The 20,410-nt window shown below is 37.8% G+C and overlaps 1 protein-coding gene across 1 annotated transcript; it reads right to left on the minus strand.

Annotated features, from left to right (window-relative positions):
* Positions 1-19,764, minus strand: MED17 (mediator complex subunit 17). The gene is made up of 12 exons (XM_012657234.1): positions 19,230-19,764; positions 16,807-16,973; positions 15,686-15,905; positions 14,205-14,341; positions 14,028-14,112; positions 13,216-13,368; positions 12,214-12,344; positions 10,762-10,946; positions 7,276-7,413; positions 3,864-3,981; positions 1,930-2,089; positions 1-404 (listed from the first exon to the last, which is right to left on the minus strand). Exons 1-12 carry the CDS (start codon positions 19,477-19,479, stop codon positions 193-195), a joined length of 1,956 nt encoding a protein of 651 aa, XP_012512688.1. The 5' UTR covers positions 19,480-19,764; the 3' UTR covers positions 1-192.
* Between the last annotated feature and the right edge of the window lie 646 nt (positions 19,765-20,410).

Consider the following 20,410-nt stretch of genomic DNA (forward strand, 5'->3'; position numbering starts at 1 on the left):
AACTTCTGCATTTCAAAGCACTTGTCATTTATAAAGTGAAAGGTTTCAAATGCCAAGTAAACATCTGCTAATTATTATTTTTTAAAAACAATACACTTTTGGAAGTTATTGCTTCTTTGTGCTTATAGTTGGTCTGCAAACATTTCAAGTCAAAGTTTCTGGAAAAAATCTGGAAACTGTTCTGGAAAAAAATCATAGTAGGCAAGGGCTAAGTGCAGACATAAGCAGCTCCATTTTATAAACAAAGTTCCGACCTTCCATTTTATTCCACTGAACTTCTTTGAATGGTCCACGAAGATGACTCCATTTGCTATCTTGTAAAACATCGCTTTTTGGAAGATCTTTACACTGGTTACGGGGAAACTGAACCATAATCTTACTGCCACTTTCAGGTCCATTACGAACTGCAGAGAAAAACCAAACTATCATTACACTCATTTTCCAAACTAGAAAATAACAAGGATAAATCCCACAACGTCATTCTACCATGAATACAAAAACTTTGTCTGCCAACTTAAACATTCTTGTAAAAAATGCTTTACAGCTTCATTATACCTTTAAGAAAAGTATTAATTTATATATACCAGGCTGGCATAAATATTAATGATTACTGTTTATACTATAAAAATTAAGCAAGATGAATTTTGGCTTGGGAAAGTCCTATATATTTTCAGGAAATCACCATTTTTTTTTAATACATTCACTTGATTAATTCAATCATTCAACAAGTTGGTTAATATATGCCTAATATGTAATGAAATTCAAACACTCGGAATCAGGACTGGGAGGGATGAAGGAAAGGTGGTTTTCTCTGGGCACAATGGCAGCTGTGCCTGTAATCCCAGCTACTCAGAAGGCTGAGGTAGAAGGACCATTTGAGCCCAGAAATTTGAGTCCAGCCTGGGCAACATAGTAGGACCACATCTCAAAAAAAAAAAACACTTCAGGTTTCAATGAGGTTTTAACTATTAGTCATGAAAAAAGAAAAAGGTATTTTGAGAAATTCTAGCAATAAAGACCTAGCGATGACCAAGGGGGAAATATTTCTAACTACTCACTCTTTCAAATATAGTCATGTGCCACATAATGACTTTTCAGTCAACAGTGGACCACATATACAATGGTGGTCCCATAAGATTATAATACCATATTTTTACTATATCTTATCTATGTTTAGGTATGTTTAGATACATGAATACTTACCACTGTGTTATAATTGCCTACAGCAGTCAGGATAGTGACATGTTATACAGGTTTGTAGCCTAGGAAGAATAGGCTGTCCCATATAGCCTACGTGTGTAGCAGGCTATTACCATCTAGGTTTGTGTAAGTACATCCTATGTTGTTCGCACGACATTGGAATCGCTCAACGACACATTTCTCAGGACATATCCTTGTTAAATGACACATGACTGTATTTTTAAAGTATTTACAGCAGACATTAGAAAAGAAGATCACATTTAATCTGTAAACACTCCAAATATAAGTTTTAGCTAGATAAATCTATGTGCCAGTACCTATTAAAGTGCCTGCTCATAGTAGTGCTTAATGAAACACCTCTCTCTCCTCTCCATTCTATTCCTTTACCATTGTAGGATCAGATCTTACTCGTCCCATGTTTGTAGCAGTACATTTAAAAAAAGCTTTTATCCATTAAAGGTTTGGGACTGCAGGAATAACAATGCTGATGACACTTTTCAGACTAGGAAAATGTGCTGCCAAGCTAAACGTTTTTTATAACTACTGGAAAAAGAAGTAATAATCTCTTGCTCTGAATAATGGCTATGATCAGATAAATGCTCAGTATAAATACAACATTAACTCATTTATTGAAGAGATAAATTACTCTTACCTATATTTAATTATTAAAGCTAAATGTTAAAGCCAAAGTCCCAATGGTCCCTTCTCATTCAAAGCAACAGAAAGTACCTGAAATGGCATAGTCACCACTTGGGGAGGCCACTGTGATGGCGGAGGCATTGCCGATGCTCTCTATGGGCCCAAGTCCCACGTGATTACTGAAGCTTAGTACCTGCCAGCCCATAACCTTGGCTAACTGCTGAACTGCATGCACCTGATGCTGTGACATCTGTGAATGAAAAAGGAAATTGGACTGACAATCAGCACAGATATTTGCAGTGACTTGACATCATGACCATAAAGTAACTTCATTGGGGTTTTCGCTGACGATCACAGCAGTCCTATCTTACATCTGAGAAATCCTCCTCTATGTGACTAATAGGGGTGGGAGCAGGACCCCATCTTCCACTGCAGAAGCTAAAGCTGTCTGGCACTCGCTTCCCCTGCCCACTGGCAGCTTGAACACAGACACATGACCTTAACATGGCCACCTGGAGACTCCGCCTGATCACTGAAGGTGAACAATGCTACAGGAGCAGGCATGCTGAACATCTTCCATTGGCCCCTTCAAGTCCACTCTCCACCCTACTCTCTTCTCTGGGAGGCTGGCCTATATGGTTACATTATCATCTTCTGTATCTTCTGGCTTCAGGTTGGGTCCGGGTAAGAGGAGTCATCCAACGGGAGCCAGCAGGATGGCAAGGGAGTGAGGTCTGGGTATTTGCTGCCCTGGCACCCTCCCTGTGAGGTTGCCTATGCTGGCTCTATCTCCTGATGAAAGGCCACTGGTCTTCTCAAGGTGGCCAGTTCCACATGACTTTTCCCTTCAGGGTTCCCATAACCTGTCCCTTCCCTTAACTTTGGCTGACGAATGGTGACTACTAAGCCCCTGTGGCCTGGTTACTACCAGCAGCAGGTTATCACACCATCCCTGGTGGCTGTCCTATACCCATAACTTTGTAAACAGATCATTAGTAAATAGGCCCTCCTGCAATTATCGTCCTGAGTGTACCACCTGTTGCTTGTTAAGACCCTGACTGATACACGGGGACAATTTAGAATGCATTCTGCCACGAGTGGTGAAGGCTTTGGTGCAAGGATAACAATAGTGCCATTCCCCTGGCTGTGGTTCTCATCACCTAGCTTCCTTTGATGATCTCTCCCTATGTGCAAACCTTGTTCTCTAGACTTCCCATCAATTCTGGAGCTACCCAACAGCATTCTAATATATTTTTGTGTGTGTGCTTAAGGTGACAAAAGCCATTTTGGATATAATCAGCTAAGAGCTGCTGTACCTCACAATTGCATTTTATTTGTTTGGCACCAAAGAAGCAAACCAGTATATAAGATTATTGCTTCTGGGATGGAAAGTGTATTTTTTTTTAATTTGATGTGAAAAATAATATCTTACATTACCATTTCATAGCACTTCCTCCTATAATTCAGTATTTTACTGGATCATCATAACTTCATGAAGAAGGTAGGAAAAATATTGTTAGGTAAGAAAAGAAAGGTCCAGAAATTTGTCCAGTGTCACAAAGCAAGTTTGTGGTAAAGCTGGGACTAGAACCCATTATATTCTATACTGCCCCTTAATATGAGGAATTCTTTGTTAGGGCTTAAGATTAAAATATTCTACTTGTTTTGGATAATGGTCATTATAGTTTTATATCTGAGCTCCCTTTCTCCAGCTTTCTTGGGTTAATACTCCTCCACTCTCTTTTGGTCCTGGCGATGTTGTAAACCTTGGCAAACATAAACAAACAAAAAACTTGCTAGTCTTTGTTCTTCATCTCAAACACAAACTAAGTGAAAATAAATCTAAGATAGTTTATCAACACTTTCAGTTAACTAAAGTTGCAAAATGGGCATTAGAAATTAAATGGCAGAAAAAGATGTTTTCTTCTTATATAATTTACTACATTTTAATTATTTTTTAACCAATTTGTTCTTTAGCAGTTATAAGAGGAAGAGGCTTTAGACTTTTAGTCCACAACTATTACCTGAGACAGAAGAAAATCTTGTAGCTCCTGTTCCTGATGAGACAGTGTAATTACTCTTCCATCTCTGTGTACAACTCGGATCTGCTCAACTCCAATATTCAATTGCAGCTGAATGGACCTTTATAGACACATATACTAAAATTCAGGAATGTTCAAAATTATCTTATACAATGCAATATAAAACCTTAACATCAAAGAAAAAGAAAACAACAGTTTTAATAACTTACGCCAACATCCATGGGGAAGAAGAGGGGTCTTCTTAGGTTCAACTAAACAATCAAACTCATCACAGACCACACTGAGCACCAGTCTACTCAGAAGGATACAAAAGAACCTCAGCTTGCCAGCAGGGGCCATGCTGCTGTCTATACAGCAGTATACCTTTGTCACAAGAAGATGAGATCCACACTGGGTATATGTGGGACCTGCTCTAACTTAGAAACCTCATTCCCCACAGGAGCCATAAGCTCTTGTAATAATTCCGTAGGCATGGTTTCCAGGGTCCCCACAAGACATGCCCAGTTTTAAAAGTCACTCCATCCATGGAAGTCCAAAGGCATTCCCATCAGTTATTTACAAGTGCTCCCAGTCCAGATGCAATTTATCAATCTGAGATAAGCAATGTTGCCAAGTAATATACATGACATCTTTCCTTATCAGGTTTCTAAGGGACAGAGCCAGAGTTAACCAAAGGTGAAATTCTCATAGAGAAAAGGAAAAACTTTTAACTCTTTACCTCCTCCTCATGAAATAATCAGCAAACAAGTCAGAATATCTACACTCTATCGATACATAACATAGAATATGTGCATGCTTGGCTTAGGTCAAATAAACTCATAAAATAGCCAATAAATAACACACAGATCACTGTGCTTTTCTAAGACAAGTTGTACAATTTTAGCATATAACATGTTCAAGAAACTCAAAATCTCCCAAGCCAAATAATCTAGATGAACAAATGCAGAAAAAATAGCATTGTCTTTCTTCTTCCCATATACGATGATACCTCTTATAACTTTGTTTTATAGAAAATATTTGGGAATAAAGTGTTTTGCCAATTGTCAACATAAAATTGTAATTTTTTTTTTTTTTTAAATAGAGACAGAGTCTTGCTATGTTGCCCAGGCTCGAGTGCAGTGGCTATTCACACTACAAATCTAACCAAAATTTTTAAATTCTTTTTTTAAAAAACAAAGATGTGAAGGAACAGGAATTCTTATCACTCACTACTGGTGGAAGCATACTTGTGGCAATCACTTTGAAGAAAAATTTGGTAAAATTTAAATGTCCTTATTTTTTGACCCAGCAATTATATTTGTAGGACTTTATCCTATAAATAGATATACCTACATACATACGAATTATTTTGCTGGCACTCAACAAAAATGTTCATCAACAGAAGATTAATTAAAAGTCTTGGTATATAAAATGGAACACAATAAGGTTTTAACAAAAGAATGAAGTAGATCTATGTGTTGACAAGAGATGCTTATTCACCAATATAATACTACTGAACAATAAATTATTTATGTGTATTTGCCTGGATTTCTGGACCTTATGACCACCCGAATAATTTTAACTCAGAAGAATGCAGAAAAGGATCTACTCTGTAAAGCATTTCCTGTATACAAGTTTTCCGGACTGATCCCATTTTGTTCTGATCATTAACTTCCCGCATAAGTTGAACTATTATAAAAAATACTGAATAAAAAAAAGCACACAAATTACAAATGACTGCTAATACATACAGAGTTTCTTTTTGAGGTAATGGAAATGTTCTGGAATTAGGCAGTGATGATGGTTACACAACACAGGGAATATACTGAAAACCAATGAATTGCGTACACTTTTAAATGGTGAATTTTGTTATGTGCATTATATACCAATGTTTCAAAAAAGCACACAAAACTGTGGGTAGGGTAAACGTAGAACATATGTGTTTGTAAATGCATAGACTTTCCTAGAAAGATATGTAAGAAACTGTTTTGAATGATTGCTCCTAAGGACTTCTGAGAATTATTTTCACCTTTAAATAGCATAAGTTGACCCCAGCTATAAAAGATGAGGAAAACGGCATCCTACTACTCCCTCTACTTCCCACCCCTTCTGATTCTTTCAAGGCTATATCATCACTAAGCTTTTCTTTATTTAAGTTTAGAACATTTACATTGGGTCTGGTAACCATAATCCTAGTTGCTTTGGTCTTAGTTCTAGATGTAAACAATTCAGTGCTGATAATTTTTTCTTTTCCTTTCCATTGCACTCTCTCTTTTTATTATGGAAAATTTTAAACATAAACAGAAGTAGATCATAGTATAATGAAAGCCTACAATCCCATCATCCACACTTAACAGTTAAAAACTCATGCCAAACTTATTTCATCTGTCTTCAACACCTACTCCTCTCCCCATCCCTGCCCCAATCACCCAGTTATTTTCTTTAGGTACAGTGGAAGAAAACACTATGATCCAGCTTCATTCCCTGGAAGTTTCAAGACTAATTTCCTTCCCATGATGTACTCTTTTATATTCTGTATTTGATCTCATACTTATCTACTATTTTTCATTAAAAAAAAGTGAATTAAGACCTCCACATTGGAAAATAGCACTATAAATGTATTTTCTGCCCCTCCTCCTAAGAGTGGTGATTTTGTGTTTCATAGTCTGTTTTGCTCACTGTGGCTAGTTAGGTCTGTCTGAAATAAAGCAATTGACACTTACAAAATAAAAAGTACTCACAGACCTTGACAAATGTTTGCTAGTAGCTCTCTCTGACTTGAGGAAGGAGACTCAGCTGGATCTTGCCTGTTGGTAAATTTCAAAGAGGCCCAAATGGTGGCCCAAAATGCTCTTTAATGGCTACCAGCCAATTGCATTAACTTGTGGTTTGTGAATGGAAATCAAGTAGACTGCATGTCTATGAACGCTGGGGATAAAAATCGTTTTGCACCCTTCACAGACACACAGCTATTAACTCAGTTTTAAGGGCATAACCATGAACTGAATTAGACCCAGAATCAACACTAGGCCAGGGGAGAGCTAAAAACTCAGGCTGTTTTACAGAGAGTATAGGCTCTAATATAAATTGCCCTACTCACTTCAACTATACTAAACTTGCCACAGCCACTAGGCAAAAATGAAGCAGACCTGGAATCTGAGGAAGTGAGGTAGCTTTCCTCTCAATGCTGGGGTTCATTTTTTACCATAGCTCAAATAAGCAACATTTACCTGCTCGAGATTATTTTAGACATTCTTCCCTCTCATTCTTATAAACACTCTACAGCTGATACAATTTACAGGAATGTTATGCCATTCTAGTAAATAAAAACCAAAAGCTTAATATAATCACTCAGCCAACATCAATACATAAAAAGCAACATATTAAGTGCATAACTTTTGGTTTTGACACTTACTTGCATATTTGTTCATAGCCTTGTGATGTGATTAAAACTTTCACACTAGATTCATAAACATCATTGATATTAGACCAGTGAGCTTGTATCTGAGGATCCTCAATTCGACTTGCTAAGCTGTCAATGGTTGCAGCAGTTCTTTCAAAGAAAAGAAGTTAAAATTTTTAAAAAGTCACCATATAAAGTGATAGGATTCTAAATTGCTCATCAATTTGATGAAAATTTAAAAACTGGATAACTACTTTTTTATTTTTGTTAATAAAATACCACTATTTGTAAAGCAAAGAGTTAAAGAAAGGTAAAGGTGCTTCTGAGAACCTCTTTTACGTTGCGCTGATGTGCTGGTTCTCAGTTTCACATTGCAATGTACTCTCATCACATACTCCTGATTGTCACAATTCATGGTGCCTTTATTCCCTTTTAACTCCTTTAGTTTTTCCCCCACTCAGGAAAGCTGATAAGGACACAAGAGAGAAAGATATTTCTAGGGTACTAAGCTAATATGAATCATTCATAAATGTCGGTACTTGATTCCTGGTAACAAAAAACTTGGGACACACTCACACCTAGACCCATTACTGTAATGGAATTATAATCATATTCAAGAGAAGCTAGAGGCTTTTTGCACAATCGAAACCTTATACTCTAAGCGGGCAGATCGTTTGAGCTCAGGAGTTCAAGACCAGCCTGAGCAATAGTGAGATCCCGTCTCTACTAAAAATAGAAAGAAATTGGTCAAACAACTAAAAATAGAAAAAATTAGCCAGGCATGGCGGCACATGCCTGTAGTCCCAGCTACCTGGGAGGCTGAGGCAGGAGGATCACGTGAGCCCAGGAGTTTGAGGTTGCTGTGAGCTAGGCTGATGCCACGGCACTCTAGCCCAGGCAAGAGAGTGAGACTCTGTCTCAAAAAAAAAAAAAAAAAAAAAGAATCTTTAAGTGCTCATTATGTACCAAGCACTGTAGTAAGTACTTTCCTGAATTATTAAATCTTACTAACAACCCTGTGTGTTAGGTAGGCACTATTATTATCTCCATTTTTCAGAAGAGGAAAAAAAGTTTAGTAATGTTAAATAACTTGCCCAAGGTCACACAGCTATAAGCTGGGGTACAAAACATGGCAGTCTAACTCCAGAGCCAAAAACCTGGGAATCTAACTCCAAAGGCAGTAATCTCTCCTTTATATCTTAGACACACTAATCAACAGTCACTGCTTAGAACCAGAGCATAAATCATGTAAATTAGCCAAACTACTGTAGGCTCTTGGTGTCTAATTGTCTGATTCTAGCACTTTACCTGAAAGGAAAAGTCTGGAGAAAATGGGAAGAAATGAGAACAGACAGTGGGTATAAGGTGTTTCTAAATAAACAGACTTGGGATTTGTTCTTTTACACTGCTGCTCCAGTACTGGTTTCTTACTATCTATTCTTAACTTTTTCCTTTCCTTTTTTTTTTAATTTTTATTTTTAAGAGACAGGTCTCACTCTGTCACTGTAGCCTTGAACTCAAGTGATTCTCCAGTCTCAGCCTCTTGAGTAGCAAGGACTGTAGGCATGTGCCACTGCACCTGGCTAATTTTCCTTATTTTTTATAGAGACTGGGGTCTTGTTATGTTGCTCAGGCTGGGCCCAAGTGACCCTCCCGCCTCGGCCTCCCAAAGTGTTGGGCTTACAGGTGTGGGATTACACAGTGCCCAGCAACTTTCTCTTCTTTTTCCATGACTTATTTCCCTGACAGTGCTTCCTGCTTCCTACAGCAGATAGGTATATATGTGAGAATGTGCCCCTCAGCATTACATTTATCGACAGATCAGAAATAAAAATATCTAGCAACTGAGAACTGGGAAAAGAATTCATTAAATATTCACATAATAGGATATTACACAGCTATCAATATCTATGAATAGCATTTAATAAAAGATGAAAACAATTACAATATAATACAAAGTGAAGGGCAGGATATAAAATTTTGTTTTCATTTTTTTGTGGTGTCCCCTCTGAGGTACCAACTCAGGAGGATATAAAATTTTATAATCTTAGATTTGCTTAAAAAAAAAAAAAAAGACACCCACCCTGACACATATACATAAAAATACATTAGCATGTTAATAATAGTAGATTTCACTATGTATGGTATTATACAGGTGGGTCCTTTTTTCTTCATTAAACTTTTTGAATACCAGAACATTACAATAACTAGAGGGAAAGTAAAATTTTCTAAAGCGTTGCTGCTTCCAAGGCTATACTTACTACTATGAAATTTATAATGGTTCTAAAGATAGCTATTTCTACATCCCTCATTCATTTCAGGGACTATTTAACTGTATGGTCAATCAGAATTTGCAAGATTAGCAATACACTCAAGTTAACCGCTTTTACAATTGAAATGTATAAGTGGAAAGTAACAGTAACCCACCATATGGTATTTTGTTTGTAAGGAACTTCTGCATACATTATTTAATAAGATCAGCCTCCTATACTCACGATTGACAGAGAAATAAATGGAGGCCATAGATACTAATTATCTTGCCCAAAGTTACTTAGCAAGTGGTTCAGTCCTGGCTTAAACATATCTTTCACCCTAAATTCCCTATTTCTTTCACTGTACCACGCTGTCTTCTCCAACATGTCTTCCCAATTCCTTTCACTAAAAGCTGAAGGGCCTAAATTTCTATTCTAAAGACTACAAATTAATGTGCTAATAAAACTGTGACTGTATTAACAAGAAAAAACTGGAAATCAAAAACAAAACATCATTTATTGTATGACAATATGCCCACACCTGAAATTCTGATGTGCTATCAAGGCACAATTATGAATGAAGTAAAAACAGACCTCTTCATCAAGTTCCAATAATAAAATAGAAGAACACTCTTTAGCATTGAAAAAGATACATTTATGTTCATAATGCCAAGTTCTTTTGTAAACAATGTGCATAAAAGAAAGAAAATGAGCTCTGCAGTTACACAGACCTAGTCATAAATCCTGGTTTTACTACTTTTTAGCTGGGTAACTTCGAGCAAGTTGTATAAACTTCTCTAAACTTTAATCTTCTCATCGGTAAAAATGTGGTCAATATTATCTACTCCAAAGAACAAGGATTACATGTCAACATATGGGAAAGTGCCCTCCAAACCCTAAAGTGTGCAACAAACAAAAAATACAGAAAGCTTCAAAAGAGATTTAAATCAATCTAGAAATAAGTATCTCAAGGCTGGGTTACTGAAGAAAACATGATGTTCTCAGGCATATTCCTAGTCAGTTATCTTTGCAAAATTTTAGTACCAATGTTAGAAATATATTGTTAGATCAGCCATGGATCTAAGACTTCCCCATACTTGACAAGATCCAGTCTGTGACCATACACTCCTACACTGTGGCCACCTTCTTCTCCTAGGAGAAAAGCTAAAGAATCCAAAAAAGTACATGAATAAAGGAAAATTAACTATAGTTTCAAAGAAAAAACAGTAACTTTGTTCATCCTTACCTGCTTCTCAGAAAAATATGCTTTGCTTGTTTAATTATTTTTTCCAGAAGCCCTTCACTAGACTGTAATGAATTAATTTCATTTTTATCAAAAGCTTGAGGACCCGAAAGTCTCATTCTCTTGTGGCCAAAAGGTGCACTTGCTGGATGAGGCATCATGATGGAACTCAGGGTCTGTTTATGAAACTAACAAAAACAGCCATTTTAAATGACCAACATCCACATAGTAAATGCTACACAAATATTTACTCAAAACACAGCCCACATCTTGGAAACACTGAAAGCAATGGATTTGAACCACATCCGAAAACAATCTTGGCAAAGAGATAAATGCTAGCATCTACTAGGTCATGCACAATGCAGGTTTGTAAAGAAAAGGGTCCCTCTCAAGCTCTAATTTGTTCCTTTTTCACATCAGATGGGTAATGTGCAGAAGAAACAAGGTTTGCAGGAGGCACATCTCACAAGAGTGTGAGAATCCAATCATCATGCTTATAAAAGGATCTCAAGCTGTAATTTTTATTTTAAAGCTTTAAAATATAAAACAATATTTTTCATTGATTCTCATCAACAGGACCTATGCAATCAGCAAATAGTTATTCTACTATACCCTAGATTTGAGGTTCCCAAACCTGTCTGCCTATCAAAACCCCCCGAGGAGGTTTTTAACAACACTGACTCTTGCACCATCAGTCAACTGAACCAGATTTTGGGGTCGGGTAAGGGAGGCTGTAATATGTACTTCTATGATTTCTTCTGAGACAGACTCTCGCTCTGTTGTCCAGGTTAGAGTGCAGTGGTGTCACCCTAGCTAACAGCAACCTCGAAGTCCTGGGCTCAAGTGATCCTCCTGCCTCAGCCTCCTGAGTAGCTGGGACTACAGGCATGTACTATCACGCCTGGCTAATTTTTTCGTTTTTAGTAGAGACAGGGTCTCACTTTTGCTCAGACTGGTCTTGAACTCCTGAGCTCAAGAGATCCTTCTGCCTTGGCCTCCCAGAGTGCTAGGATTACAGGCATGAGCCACCTCGCCCAGCCAGGAGATTCTTTTGAAATTAGCCTAAACTGTCTTGCTAAAATGTCTTGCTGGACTCTGGAAATACAGTTGTAAACAACCTGTAAGTAGACTATGTCCTGAAGTAACTATTCAGTTCACAGACTCCAGCAAGACATTTTCACATTTTCCCTTTATATCCTCCCTCATCCCCATGAGAATCACCCTTCCCTCTGTACCCTTTAGCATACTTCTACTATAAAACTTGTATATTTCCACCACTAGAAGGTATGCTTGGGAACAGGGTATCTCAGTATTCCCCCAGCACACAGCAATGATCTTTCGCATCAGACAGTGAATGTTGTTGCTATGTGAATAATCAAGACGCAGCAGAGGGGACAAGATTCATTGCCCCAAATATGCTCACCACAATACAAAGAAAAGCATTTATTTCATTACCTCTCTAATCAGCAGATGCAAATTATGTTCTAGGACATAAAGGTGGTCTTCTGGACTTTGCTTCTCAGTAGCAGATTTTTGTGATTTCTTATCATTTGAGGAATGGCACAAAGAAATAGATAACTGCAAGCCTATTTATAAAAAGAAGCAGGACAGATGCAAATAACCTAAAATATGGAAAGGTACAAACTGTCTTCATAAAGTACAATCACAGCCTGTTCTCAAAAGATACATTCTAAACTTGAAGATCAGGCCTCATGATTAATATTTTATACCAAAATGACTTTATGAATATAATAAACTACTGTGAATTTTAACAGTTCAAATTCTGTTAACCTATAATATGGTTGTTGACCTTGAGTTATGGCTAAAGACTGGTGAACAAAACCTATATATTGTTTCTTCCTGCCTTTAAAATAGCAGAGTTGGTATCTGGTCTTACACAGTAAAGACACACACCTTTCCCTGCTCCCACGTGAACCAGGGTGGAATTTTTCACTAGTAAAGCCTATGTCCTTGATAGATCGATCTAAGACAGTCCTTAGAATTTATGTAAAAAACAAGAGTACAGCTAACTATAAACTGATCTTCAGGGTAAGTCTAACAGCTTTTGAATAATATAATTAAAATCCAATTTCTATAAATTTAGAAATATGTTGAGTAAATATTTTTAAATTGACTTGTCATTTGAAGAATAAGATTGAATCCCTGAAAGATCTCACTTCAAAGGAACTGTTGCTAAATATTAATAGTAGCGATGCTAGTGCTAATTTTTAACATATACTGTTTTAAAAATCTAAGAGTCACACTAATTAGGACACAGAATAGAATTAGCAGGGCAGTTTGGGTTACACGCTTTACTGGCTACCATTACGGAGAGCACACTACCTCTTTGCTCTTAACCATCCTTTCTGCACACCTAAATAGCTACTACCCACTTTGTACTGTTCCCCAAACCACAAAGTCCTGTTTATAAGTCTCAAAAGGGCTGGCTGCTCTTACTTGGAAAGGGCTGAGAGATAATCTGGTTTTTCACCACAATGTGAGGGATCTGTGATTTAATCTGAACAGCCTCCCGAGAAAGCTGCGCAAAAATTTCTTTACACAAGAGAACATTTTGTGCCGCTTCTAATTTTGTCTGCCAATGTGGGGAACCTGAAAGACACGGGATACATGTATGTATAATTATCTAACCATATTATGCATTAACTAGCTTAAATGGTGATCTGAATATTCAACAAACGCTCAAAAAACACTATATTACACCATATTCTTTCCAAAATGTAAAAAATCTCACTTTTACACAGAAAAAACTAGTAAACAAGTCCAATCTTAAAAAAAAAAAAATTGGGCCAGGTGGCTCACATCTATAATCCCAGCACCCTGGGAGGCCAAAATGGGAGCATCACTTGAGGCCAGGAGTTTGAGACCAGTCTGAGCAATATAGCAAGACCTGTCTCTACAAAGAACATAAAAATTAGCCAGGTGTGGTGGCATGTGCCTATAGTCCCAGCTACTTATGAGGCTGAGGCTGAGGCAGGAGGATCACTTGAGCACAGGCGTTTGAGGCTGCAGTGAGCTATAACGACACCACTGCACCCTAGCCCTGGCAAGAGCAAGATCCTGTCTCAAAAAAAAAAAAAAAAAAAAATATACAGCTATTCACTAATGGTTTATTCCCAAATTTAAAAAGTATATTTCCAATGTTTCTTACTCCAAAACACCTATTTTTTCCTACCTATATTTATCTTTAGTTTATTTACAAATGTAAGCTCAGATAAGACCAGAAGTTAAAGGATAAAACATAACTATACCTGGTTTGGATTTGGGCAAAGGTCGTTTGAAGAGGTTAACTGTACCAAGATCACCTATGTCTGGAGCCTGTTTTTGAATTGAAACCTATATGAAAACAAAAACATTTAAGAAAAAGTTAGCAAATTAGCTTCAGGGCTAGTAATAAGAAATTACTTGAAAAATACTTTAAAGAATACCTTGATATATGCGGACCCCTCCAAATCACTAGGAATTTGGACGTCAAGAGGGCAATAATCTTCAGGTATCTTTTTATCCAGATCAATATCTGTATTCTTTATTACTTCAAATGTACCATGATGGGGAAAGAGAGATCCTAATGGGGTATTAAAAACAGGAAAATAAGAAACACTTAACATATTAATTTAATATACATTATTAAGTATATAATACTTCGCATCCATATCATCATTGAATCATAAATTAAGTTCCCACTAAAAATGTATGTGTTTAGTGGGGAAGAGGTGAGAAATGGTGAGCAAAGGGAAGAAAGGAAATAGAGAAAAAAAGTTATTTACCTTAAAAAAACACAAAAACCTCCTTAGTCTAATGATATCGTTATAATATAAACTCAACAGGCCATTCAAATTTTTTTATTCCAATGGAATTTTAATAAAAATGGGTGTACTCTTAGCAAATAATTCCTCAAATTTAAACCTTAGGGATAAAATAATTCTGGAGCTCAGCTTCTATAATAAGGTCGCAACTTAAGTGTTCCGAATCCAGCAACAGAAAGACAAAAGGATAATTGTATATACAACACCCTTTTTTCAACCAGTTCCTACACTTTTATGCAGTCAGAAGTTTCGGAAAGTGGTTCTGGGCTGCTGAATTATCTGAGGAGTGGGTGGTTAAATGTAATTGCTGTTTCATAACAAGGGAAAATGTTCAAGATCTTCTTGCAATTAAAACAATGTAATCAAATCCCTTCATAATCATGAGTGCCTGTGCCAAAGAGAGAAATTAGATAAAGTACTTGCACATAATACTTGCTTTTACTCTACTGAGCTGTGTGAGCCTTATAAACTTTCCCCACATAGCCCCTCTGATTACCTCAGCAGCTTACAGAACATTGCCATTATTACCTTGTAAAACCTGCTATTATAGCTCAACAACAAAGAATTTATACCAAAAGATATGAATTCAGCATTATCAAACTTCAGTATACTTCAAAAAGTAATTTCCTAAATTAATGTTATAGCCTTGGTTAATTAGGAAAACAAGAAAGAAAAGTGTTTCCACCATCCTTTCTCTTCACCCAGGATGTGAAAACAGCTTAGCAGACTAAATGGAAAAAAAGAATAAGGAAGAATAGAAATCCTTCTTTTCTCCTTTTATGTCCAGTTTTTAAGGGTTACAGGTAAGGCTTTGATTGAAGAGTCTATCTGGTCCTACCTAATTTCTAACTAAAATGTCAGTTATGGTTCAGGGTGTTAGCACATAAACTCCAACTTTGTACTTTCTATTAAATGTACCTAAAACGTTTTGAAACTGAAGCTAGGCTACAGTAAGAGTGGTTTTGGCTTATTTGTACAGAAAATTAAAATTTCAAAATGTAACATAGCTAAGAAACACTATATTACAGAAGGATGTGTTACAATACAATCAACCCTATATTCTTACAGACACAAAAAGCATAGTTTTTAACAAGTGTCTATACCTGCACTTCTGTAGCTCAGATCTCCAAGAATTTTATCTCCAACTTTTCTAAGTTTCCAGTGTTGCCTTAATCGCAAAAGCTCAGAATTGAAGTCTCTTTGTAGCTTGTTTTCTTGGTTTTCAGTAACTGATTTAGTCAGTCTTTCTGCCCCCTTCAATAGAATTTGTGCTGCTCCAGCAAGTGACTTCTTTTTAGATATCAACTGCAACGTCTGAGGGTTCTACCAAAAACAATCCAAAAATGCAGTTCTGTATTGTTTTTAAATGACATTAAAATTACACATTTTCTCAATAATAAAATATCTATTCAAGAGAATACATAGAAATTAAGAAAAGCAAAGAGAAGGAGCAGAAAGTACACATAATAATGCTTTTTTAAAAATAATAACCTTAACCTCTTTCTTTGGTCAACTCACATGAAGACTTATGTTAAACTAAAAACACCACAATGGACTCTAGTCATTACTACTTATCACTGCGTCAACTCTACCCAGCCCAGGTTAAGGTCCCTTATGTACCGCCAGTTCTCTCCTTATATATTGCTGCCCCCACCCACATGTATGTACACCCTTTTGTGGCACTCGTTATACTTCTGATTAAAGTCTATAATCCCTGCTAGAATGTAACCTACGTGATGGCAGAAACCACTATATCAAAAGATGCTAGGACAACTTTTCTAAACAGTCCCTAAAAAAAAAAAAAAGGAAGGGGGAATTAGAGAAGGAAACTGAGACTTAGAGAAAATAACTTGTTTAAGGTCACATGGCTAATGAGGGCAGAGTTAGGATCTGAACCCAGGTCTACCTGACTCCTAAGCCATTTTATCATCAACATTTTTGTGTAGAATACTATACATCAAGGACCCAGGCTATGAGAATTGAAGATCTAGTAACCTTTAAAGTATTACACTGTTAACAAAACTTAACTCTTCCAAGGGTCATAGGTCTTTAATAAAATAATAGATAAAGGAGATGCAGTTTTATGGCTTTTAGACCACTTAGCCTTTAAATCTTCATCTGGACTTAATTTTTCAAGAAAGGAAAAGGGAACAACAGGCACACAGCCGAAAAATGGTCCTGGAACTTAATTAAATATTATTATTAAATTAAAGCCCACAAATACCTGTTTTGGAGGAAGTGCATCCTGAGAGACGGGATCAAGAGTCATAAATTTTTTATCCCTAACAATACTAAGAACATCATAGAGAACGCACATCTCCGTCAGGGCACTTCTCAAATTGTTCCTCACAGAGTCCCAAGGCCAAAGGGAAGGTTGAAATTTTACCAACCCTAAAAGATAAAGAAAAAAAGAAATACAGAAGTTACATTGGATAGAAGATAGAAAGCTCGTTTAGAGGTTTAAAAGTACTAGAAGGAGAAAAAATGAATTTTATTTCAAATTGCTCCTCTTTTATCCCATTACCTCCATCCTTTCTTTAATATTTGTTAACATTTAAACTGGCATTCCTACAATGGCAAAACAAATATGATATGTAAGATATGTAATTTCTATAGGTTAAATCATTACAAAATTATACGTAGGCCCTCAAATATCTTTTTACATTTGTGCAATCCTTTTTAATAACCTTTTTTCTTCCTGCTTTTAGAACTTGAATTTAGCAGTAATTCTAGAAAATTTCCAAAATACAGAGAAGTACAAAAACAAAAATGACCTATAATGCCAGCACTGATATTGGCCATTATTAGCATATCTTCCTTTAAATCCTTTTTAAAAAATTATTTTTATTAAATACATGCTCACTATATAGAGTTCAAACAATAAAGAATTATAGAGTAAAAAGTGAAAGTGTTCCTTCATTTCCTACCCCTGATTCTCTCCCCTCCAAAGGTAACCACTATTAACAGCTGGAGCCTACCTTTTCAAAGGTTCTTCTGTGTGCTTACATATATATATTCTCATTTTTCTATTACTTGCTTTTATCCCCACTAATATGTCCTCAAGACACTTCCACATCAGCACTTATACATCTGATTTTTTAAACAGTATATGTATTCTGGAACATGGATGTACAATACTTTTAACCATTCCTATGTAACAGACATGTAGATTGCTTCCAACAATGCTAGTAGTAGTAAACATGTTGAATGCATACCTGTCTAGATGTACAACTTTTTCTGTAGGTTAAATTCTTAGCCTTGATATTGGTGGATCAAAGGAGATAAACATTAAGACTATCAATTACCATTCCCAACACTGAATATTAACAATCTTTTAAATTTGTCAATTTTTTGCATGAAAATCGTATCTTAATGATGTTTTAATTTGCCTCTCCCTATTAGTGAGATTGAGTCTACGTTTACTGGCATCTGAAGTCTCTCCTCTATGAGCTGACTGTTTATATCTTTGGCCTATTTTTCTAATCAGTCATCTTTTTCTTTTCAGTTTAAAGGGACTCTGATTATCTGGGATATCAACCAATTGTGTGTCTTAGGTGTAGCTGATACTTTTCCCAGTCTGTCATTTATCTTTTTACTTTGTTTACGGCATCTTTTCACATTATTATTTTTTTCAATGTTATGTAATTATACTAATACATCTATCTTTTCCTTTATAACATCTGTGTTTCCTATCTTAAGAAAGTTCTGCTCCTAAAGTTATACAATTATTCTTTCATTATTTCTTCAATATTTCGTTTTATTTTCTTCACTTAGCACTTCAATCCCTGTGGAAATAATTGTTGTGAGAGATTTGAAGTCATATTTACCGTCTTCCCCCCAAATGGACTCTTAATTGTCCTAACACCACTGGCTTGAAATGCCATCTTTAAATTCCCATTTACAATGGGTCTGTTGCAATAACAAAATCAAGAATTTTGACTTTTTCCCTTTTAAATCCCTGACAATAATGAGAATCCAAAACCCACTCATATTGTTTCTTCCATTCTCTTCTAATTAGCCTCCTCCCTTGCAGTTCCCCTATAAATCATTTAAGACAGAACATCCAAAGTAATCTTTAGCAAAATGATCTGTCTCTATCCATCCTCCAAAAGCTCTCAGTTGTCTTCATGAAAGCCATATGCTTATGCCCTACTAAGCTCTATATGATCTGGTCCCTACTTACTTCTAAGACTTCGCCTCATACTCCAGTCAACACAGACCTCTTTTCAGCAGGTGCTGCTATCATCATCCGCACTACACAAGCAAGCAAAGTAACTCGCCCAAAGTCACACAGCTAGTAAGTTGCAGAGACCCAATACCAGGCTCTCAATCACTAAGCATGCCACATTAAATGCGCTCTATACAAAAAGCATTTATTTAAATACTTCACCAGTGTGAGTGTCTCAAAAGCTCCCACTCAAAAAGACCCGCAGAAGGACAACGAGTTTTAAGAGTCAAGTAGTGTCCTAACTTGTCCGGCTGTAATAAAAAAATGACGATGGGCATAATACTATTCCGCGAAGCTGATACTTTGAAAGTGTTCCCACGCACAGTATCTCATCCAGCGCGGGAGAGACACAGTGACATTACTCGGGCGGTCACTGGGGCCCCAGATCGGCGGACTCGAGAAGCAGACACGGGCCTTACCTTCCTCGTCGTCCTGGTCTGCGCTGGCCCCAGCGCCCGCCCAGTCAGGGGCGTCGCCCTCGGCCCCCGCCGCCTCCTCCTCCTCGGAGCCCGAACCCTGGCTGAAGTCGATCCGCTGGGCCAGACGCGCCAGATTCTGCGACATGGACAATGGCTGCAGGTAAGTCTCAGTGCCATCCAGGCCTACCTCCTGGACCTGCTTCTCGCAGGCCGATTCGATGCTGATCCGCACAGCGCGCACCCCAGACATGCTGGCGGCGTCGACGAGCCGTTGGAGGATCCCGGCGTGAGCCAAAAATCGAGGCAGGATGCAGAGGCGTCTCGGCGGAGAGCCAGGAACCCAGAACCTCAGAACCGTGGGGCCTCCCCAGACCTTCAGGTAACTCAGTGCAACTCTCCGGCGGGAAACAAATGTTAGGGCCCAGCCACCTTCCCAGCATTCACTGCAAGGCTCCTCCTCGCACGCTCCGCCAAGTCGCACGGATCAAAACTGCGCAGGCGCGGGAGCTCTGCGCTTTCGGAGAGCCCATCCGGTGGTTCCCAGTGCAAGGTCGGGAAATACTTCCGGGCCTGTAGGAGGCGTGGCCGGCAGCTGGAGGGAAGGTAGGACCCGGTGCCAAGATCCTGGAGAAGCTGTTCCCTGCGGTTTTGTTTTTTTGTTTGTTCGTTTGGTGTTTTTTGCTACATCTCACTCTGTCGCCTGGGCTAGAGTGCCATGGAATCAGCCTAGCTCACAGCAAGCTCAAACTCCTGGGCTCAAGCAATTCTCCTGCCACAGCCTCCAGAGTAGGGATTACATGCGGGCGCCAACAGGCCCGGCTAATTTTTCTATTTTTAGTAGAGACGGGGTCTCGCTCTTGCTCAGGCTGGTGTGGAACTCCTGACTGTTAGGTCAGGAGCCGAGAGAGAGAGAGAGAGAGAGAGAGAGAGAGAGAGAGAGACCCGAAGCCTCATATGTAGCACAGTGCTGTTTATTTTGAGCATCTGGGTGCAGATGGGTGAAGGCGAAACGCGTCCACAAGAGAAAAGGGGAGAGCCTTGGGTTTTATAGAGGGTTTTTTCGGGGGGCTAAGTAAGTGTGCCAGAACAGTCATTTGTGATTAATTCTTTTGCAAACAACCACCTCGTGAGACCCCTGCCCCAGTCACACCCATCCTTCAGCTCTGGCGTCGTCCCTATCA

Source organism: Propithecus coquereli, unplaced genomic scaffold (genome assembly GCF_000956105.1).
Source record: "Propithecus coquereli isolate 6110/MARCELLA unplaced genomic scaffold, Pcoq_1.0 Scaffold534, whole genome shotgun sequence".
In the NCBI taxonomy this organism is placed as follows: domain Eukaryota; kingdom Metazoa; phylum Chordata; class Mammalia; order Primates; family Indriidae; genus Propithecus; species Propithecus coquereli.

Coding starts and splice junctions, on each gene's coding strand:
- MED17 (XM_012657234.1), bottom strand. CDS start 19,479: ATGTCTGGGGTGCGCGCTGTGCGGATCAGCATCGAATCGGCCTGCGAG. Junction 15,906..16,806: donor ATGCACTTCCTCCAAAACAG/GTATTTGTGGGC, acceptor TGTTTTTGGTAG/AACCCTCAGACGTTGCAGTT. Junction 10,947..12,213: donor TGCATCTGCTGATTAGAGAG/GTAATGAAATAA, acceptor TGTTTTTGTTAG/TTTCATAAACAGACCCTGAG.